Source organism: Lupinus angustifolius, chromosome LG01, assembly GCF_001865875.1.
Source record: "Lupinus angustifolius cultivar Tanjil chromosome LG01, LupAngTanjil_v1.0, whole genome shotgun sequence".
Lineage (NCBI taxonomy): Eukaryota > Viridiplantae > Streptophyta > Magnoliopsida > Fabales > Fabaceae > Lupinus > Lupinus angustifolius.
The window spans coordinates 19,699,950-19,706,943 of NC_032009.1; the positions used below are offsets into that span (position 1 = coordinate 19,699,950).

At 35.3% G+C, this 6,994-nt stretch overlaps 1 protein-coding gene across 2 annotated transcripts in view; it reads left to right on the forward strand.

The window, feature by feature from the left end:
* The window catches only part of LOC109351939 (valine--tRNA ligase, mitochondrial 1), a 9,412-nt gene extending 2,891 nt beyond the window's left edge, over window positions 1-6,521 (forward strand). For both annotated transcript variants that reach the window (XM_019593668.1, XM_019593658.1), the window contains exons 9-20: window positions 226-305; window positions 1,127-1,184; window positions 1,264-1,563; window positions 1,646-1,816; window positions 2,507-2,706; window positions 3,157-3,562; window positions 4,053-4,304; window positions 4,401-4,901; window positions 5,021-5,112; window positions 5,419-5,518; window positions 5,661-5,803; window positions 6,168-6,521. In XM_019593668.1, coding sequence (XP_019449213.1) covers window positions 226-305; window positions 1,127-1,184; window positions 1,264-1,563; window positions 1,646-1,816; window positions 2,507-2,706; window positions 3,157-3,562; window positions 4,053-4,304; window positions 4,401-4,901; window positions 5,021-5,112; window positions 5,419-5,518; window positions 5,661-5,803; window positions 6,168-6,312 — 2,448 coding nt within the window. In that variant the 3' untranslated portion in view covers window positions 6,313-6,521. The remainder of the gene's footprint in view (window positions 1-225; window positions 306-1,126; window positions 1,185-1,263; window positions 1,564-1,645; window positions 1,817-2,506; window positions 2,707-3,156; window positions 3,563-4,052; window positions 4,305-4,400; window positions 4,902-5,020; window positions 5,113-5,418; window positions 5,519-5,660; window positions 5,804-6,167) is intronic.

Below are 6,994 nucleotides of genomic sequence, written 5' to 3' on the forward strand. Positions count from 1 at the left end.
TTTTGGGGGGGGGGGGGGAAGAAATCATCAGGAAGGAACTATATACATGATCACTAAAGAACAAATCCCTGTTCCTTTGCATGTTCAACCTATAAACTAGAAATTCCGTTATAAAACATATGACCAGAAAAGGGAGTTGGAATGTTACTAGCTATTTATTGTGCATTTCACTGTCAAATGCGATGATTGACTTTCGTATTTATCTGTCTCACTTAATCTTTCCAGTGCTTCACAATGGATGACAAAAGATCAGAAGCTGTGACAGAGGCTTTTGTGAAACTTTACAAGGAAGATCTTATCTATAGGTGGGTGGATGTTCACAATTTCTTTTGTCTGTGGATTGATTTTATTCATAATTTCTAAATAGGTTCTTCGTTGGTGCTGATTTTAAATTTTAAATTTCTGCTCAAAACCCAAGTTATTAGATATGATTATTATATTAAGACAAAGTTCTTGCTAATGCATTATTGAAAACATTACAGGACGACAGACAATGATTCACTATGAGAAATACTATTTACGCAATGCTAAATTTAGTTGTAAGGATATATCTTAGACAAAGTGACTGCATGATTTTCCACAATGTTTAAATACACATGTATGTATGTGAAAGTCCAAGGCACAAATCTTTCAGAAAACCTGCGGATCTGAAATTACCAAAAAAGAAAGTCACATGGAGTGAATACCATGTTTCGGGAGCATGATATGATTGAACCTTCAAATTAGGCCAAATTATATTCACTGAATTTGCAAACTTATTGATTTTCCATTTTCCATTAAATTGAATCATAAAAGTAGTTATGATATTACCACATTTGGGCAAAAGAAATGTGTATCCTTTGATGAATTGTTGGGACCTAAATCTAGATATTAAGATACGTTTAGATATATAAGTGAAAAAGGCCACATGGTAAATCATACATGCACATACATATATGTGTATGTGAATTAAGTTTTAATTAAATATCATGCTGATATGATTCTGTTTACTAAACTTCAATTGCTCCTCGAGTCCTCAACTTCATGAAACATGGTTTATACTTAAATTTGTTATTGTCCATGTCCATTATATGACTCTAGGTGTCTCTTATGTGGAAATATTACGTTTTTTTTGTCAATGTTGCAGGGCTGATCGTTTAGTGAATTGGGATTGTGTGTTACGAACGGCAATATCTGATATTGAGGTATGTAATGCATTCACTTAGCTGTTTCATCTGATATATTGCATAAGCAACCACTAAAGTTGCTTGTTGCATCATGCAGGTGGATTATATCGACATAAAAGAAAGGACTCTTGTAAAGGTGCCTGGATACGACAAACCAGTGGAATTTGGAGTTTTAACAAAATTTGCATACCCCGTGGAAGAGATTGGTGAACTTGTTGTTGCCACAACTAGGATAGAAACTATGCTTGGTGACACTGCCATCGCAGTACATCCTGATGATGATAGATACAAACGCTTTCATGGAAAATTTGCTACTCATCCATTTAATGGCAGAAAGCTTCCTATAGTTTGTGATAAGATTCTTGTTGACCCAAATTTCGGGACAGGTGCTGTTAAGGTAATATCTATTTTTCTGGCTAAAAGTTTTGTCAATGTTCCTTTTTCAACATGGAAAATATGATACTTTTTATTCCTTGCAGATTACACCTGCCCATGATCCAAATGATTTCGAGGTGGGAAAACGTCACAACCTTGATTCTATTATTGTTTTCACCGATGATGGGAAAATAAATTCCAATGGTGGCTTAGAATTTACGGACGTGCCACGATTTCAAGCTCGAGAAGCAATAAAAGAAGCATTACATAAGAAGGTATTGAATACAGGAATTTCTATCATAAAATATTTGGTTCTTTGGCAACAAATATGTTAGGTGACAATACTTATGTTGGAAAGTAAACAAGTATTCATGTAAAATCTGACTAATGATTGCTTCTTTTATGCTGCCTTTGGTATAATAGAAAGAGAGGAGAAAGAGAAGGAGGGGAGGGAAGTTAGAGAGAAATAATCTCTTTCTCTCCTTTGGTTTAGAGGATAGTATGGGAAGAGAGAGAGAAAAGTGTAGTGGGATCCATGTGATTTGTTTCCCCTCTCATGTGGAGGGAAAATGGAAGAGAGGGTTAGGAGAAATCTTTCTCTTCTCTTTCTTTTCTTTTTATCTAAAACCAAACAACACAGATCTACTCTATTTCTCATCTCTTTCTCTCTTTTTATTCTCTTTTTCACTTATTTCTCTCTTCTTACTTTCTTTTGTACAACCAAATGGAGCATAATAGTGATTGTAGGGGTGTTTATATCTATATGATTGTTATTTTTGATATGTTGCATATGTTCTTCTTTGGCACCCCATTTATCTATATCATTAAGCACCTTGGATAATTCTGTAAGAGGTAGCTGCCATGATACATGTATTTATGTCAATCTTCAGTGAGTATTTGTGTCCGTGTCTCATAAAAATAATTTTTGTTATTTCCTGTTTAATTTATATTCTCCTTTCATATAGGGTCTTTATAGAGGTTCTGAAAACAATGAGATGCGCCTTGGTGTGTGTTCAAGAAGCAATGATGTTGTGGAGCCGATGATTAAGCCTCAGTGGTATGTCAATTGCAGTGATATTGCAAAGCAAGCTTTTTCTGCTGCCACGGACGACGAAAACAAGAGGCTAGAGATTATTCCAAAACAATATTTGGCTGAATGGAAGAGGTGCTTATATCTTCATTGTTTATCCGATTTCCATGCATAAGACAATAAGACATATTTTAGAATCTTTACAATAGTATCACTATCTGTTTAAGCATTTGTGAGAAATGTTGAGATTAAGTTTGGCTATGTTTGGTAAAGCTCAAGAGTTACCAAGGCAGATGAAATCTTGAGGAATATAGTCTATTTTAATTCCTTCCAATTTCCATTTTTCCACTCAACTAAGTGTTCGTACATACACAAAAGGCAAATTGTTGAAGAAAGATGGTATTTTAATTTTGAAATGGATTTAGAGTGAGGTTAGTTTTTATATTAAATTACATTTATGACACAATGGTATGATTAGCATGCTCTATAAATCTATTTTCCTTGTGTTTTTGGACTTTTTTGTTAATAGCTATATTATAATTGTACAATATAACCATGTCCTAATCAAGGGGTAAAATATGACAGATGGCTTGTAAACATACGTGATTGGTGCATTTCAAGGCAGCTGTGGTGGGGTCATCAAATACCTGCATGGTATGTTACTTTGGAGGATGACATAGTGCAGAACTTTGGGTTTTACAATGATCATTGGGTAGTCGCAATAAATGAAGAGGAGGCCCAAGATAAGGCTAGCCAAAAGTATAATGGGAAGAAATTTCATCTGACTCGGGATCCCGATGTTCTTGATACATGGTTTTCTTCTGGTCTGTTCCCATTAACTGTGCTGGGTTGGCCTGATGAAACATCAGAAGACTTTAAGAAATTCTATCCAACTTCTGTTTTGGAAACTGGCCATGATATCCTCTTTTTCTGGGTTGCTCGTATGGTGATGTTAGGGCTGAAGTTGGGTGATGACTTGCCTTTTAGCAAGGTGAGGTTACTGTCTTATAATGGGTGTTCTTGTATTGTGAAAATGGGCTTTGAATATTGGTCATGCATGTCTCAGGTTTTTTTATGTATGAAACATGAAATCCATTCAGACAAAAAGTACACATGTAGTAGGATAAGGGCCTGTTTGGTTTGCAATTTTTTTCCTGTTTCCATTAATAATTACAAATATGCCACCTTGTTTTCATTTTGGTTGTCACTCTTAAAGATTTTTACATGAAACAAAAAAATGATATCACTTATTCTGGTGCAAATCTTTGGAAACAGGGGAGAAAATTGAACTAGGTAAAAAGTCGTAATTATTAATAAAAGCAGAAAATGTAAAGTGAAACATTTTCGTAAACCAAACAGGCCCTATGTGAACCTCCTTAAAAAGGGGAAAAACAAAGAAAATATCATGAAGCAAAGCTCACCAAGATGCGTAAGAAGTTTAGATAAATGACCTTCTGACATGTTCCTACAACCCAATGCAGATTTATTTGCATCCCATGATTCGTGATGCACATGGGCGCAAGATGTCCAAGTCCTTAGGAAATGTTATTGATCCCATTGAAGTGATAAATGGGATATCACTGGAAGGTCTACATAAGAGGTTAGAGGGTGGTAACCTGGACCCCAAAGAACTTGCTGTTGCCAAAGAGGGTCAGAAGAAGGACTTTCCAAATGGTATTGAAGAGTGTGGTACTGATGCTCTCCGTTTTGCACTGGTCTCATACACAGCTCAGGTTTCAATCTTCCACCCATTTTTTAGGACTTTTTTTCTTTCTATTTTCCAATTTAGTTTATTTTGTGATTTAATTGTGCTATTTCCTTTTTTTCAGTCTGACAAAATTAACCTAGATATCCAAAGGGTGGTTGGGTATCGGCAATGGTGTAATAAATTATGGAATGCAGTACGATTTGCTATAAGTAAGCTTGGGGATGATTATATTCCACCTGCAAGTTTGAATCCAGATGTTCTTCCATTTAGCTGCCAGTGGATACTCTCTGTGTTGAATAAAACCATATCCAAGATATTGAAGTCTCTAGAATCATTTGAGTTCTCAAATGCTACCACCGCTGTGTATTCTTGGTGGCAATATCAGTTGTGTGATGTATTTATCGAAGTGATTAAGCCTTACTTTTCTGGTAACGATCCGAAGTTCGCTGCTGAAAGACGCTTTGCACAAGATACTTTGTGGTTTTGTCTGGACAATGGTCTGCGGTTGCTTCATCCCTTTATGCCTTTTGTCACGGAAGAATTGTGGCAGCGTCTTCCTTCACCCAAGGAATCTGAGAGAACAGAATCTATCATGATAAGCAGTTATCCAATAGCTGTGGAGGTTAGCTTGGTTGAATGTTTTGCCTTTCAGAATATATCGGTTGTTTAACATGCTTTGGGTATGAAATAGTAGATAACTTTTGTTTGTGTTCCTAAATACTGTTTTATTTTCAATGTCAGAGTTGGAATAATGAAAGGGTTGAGAATGAGATGGATCTTCTTGAGTCTACCGTTAAGTCTCTCAGGTCACTCGCAAAAGAAAGGCGTGACAGGTATGCTGAAACAACATTTGCTTTTGGTATTAGTTTACGGTTTTTCTTCTGTTTTATCTAGATATCTGGAACCTGTCATTCTTTGGGACAAGTAATGAATTCTTCACGGAAAAGAAAACTTTGCATAAATGATATACAAAATCCTCCAAAAGCGTAATTGAAACAACTAAACAAAAGAAACACAGGTGGTATTATATGCTATTATACATAGTAAAAGACAAAAACAAATTACACGCTATCGAATACTTATTTCTCTACTAATCAGACTATTTTTCAATCTAATATGTGTTGCTGATTTACTGTTAGGCGACCGGCTTTTGCTCTCTCCCGAACACCGGCAGTAACAGAGATTATTAAGAGCCATCAATTGGAAATTGTAACACTGGCAAATCTATCCTCTTTGACAGTAAGTTTCACACGTTACTTTTTTGTGTTCACATTCAATCCACCCCTTGTGTTTTGTTTGCTAATATTGTCATTATATCCTACCACATGTTCACTTGATTAACTTATTTTTCACTTTTTGATGCTGTTAATATGATTTACAGGTAATCAATGAACATGACACTGTTCCATCTGGATATGCTGATTCCGTCGTAAATGAAAACCTTTCTGTTTATTTAGAGCTTCAAGGAATTAATTCTGCAGAAGTAGAGCAAGCAAAGATAAAAAAGATAGATGAGCTAAAGAAGTAAGTTTTTGTCTCAGATTGTTTTTTACAACACATGTTCATTTTTTTCTGTATAACCAAGGGTGTCCCTCACCCTACGAGTAGGAAACTAATTCCTTTCGAGGTGCGTGGTTGTCCCTCCCAATAAGTTACAAAGAATCAAACTCTTAGACCTTTTGGTCTATCTAGAGATTCAGTAGAGCCTTACACCACTAGACGGACAGCTTGTTGGTCAACGCATATTCATTTGCACTCACATGTTTTGTCTTCCCATAAGATATTTTATAATGACATGGTAGTAGATTATAAGTGAAGTTTCATACTAGTAATTTAGCCTTTTTACCTTGAGTGGCTTTTAAACACAAGTTGAGTTTTTATGATGCAGGCAAATAGAAAGATTAGAGAAGATTATGAGTGCTCCTGGGTATGAAGAGAAGGTTCAGCCAAATATTCAAGCTAAGAACCAGGAGAAGCTAGATTCCCTAAAGGAGCTCTTATTGCTTGAGGAAGCAGCTGGGTTGAGTCTCTAGCTTCAAAGTGAGCTTTGTTTTTGGGTCAACAATGTAATAAACTTGATTTATCATTAATTTCCATCACATACTTATTATATCCTTAACATACAGAAAGGTTCATCACTAGTGTGAGGATCACTACATTTCCATTGGTTTTTTTTAGATTTATTTGCTGCTATATACAATGTCTTGCTAAATTAATGCAAATTTTGGTACATTTGTCATGAGATTTGAGCAATTGTTGGTTCACTTTAAGTCCTGAGGATGATTTTTACATATCCCTAAATGTGGTTTTATCATGTGTATGTGTAACGTTGGGTACTTTCAGGATTTGTTTGTTAATTGGTTTTTAGAGGGTAATGGAAAGAAAAGGTTGGAGAATCATGCATGACATACACATGTTTGGGCAAATATTAAAAACCAATTCGCAAAAACAGTCTTACGACATGTTTGGAAGTCTTGTTTTGGAGGAAAAATAAGGGATGACTTTCGATAAAGTCTCCCTTGTTGGGAATTGGGGAAAAAGAGAAAGGTTTAGAGGTTTTCCACATCCCTCTACAATCCTTCGAATATTCGTTCGTTTTTATAGTTCCTTCAAATTTTAGGTTTTCTGGAGATAAATATATCAAAGTATCTAAATGTCTTCAGTACTATTTTATATAATTGATTTTTATGTTTTTTTCCTCATTGTTAATTATAG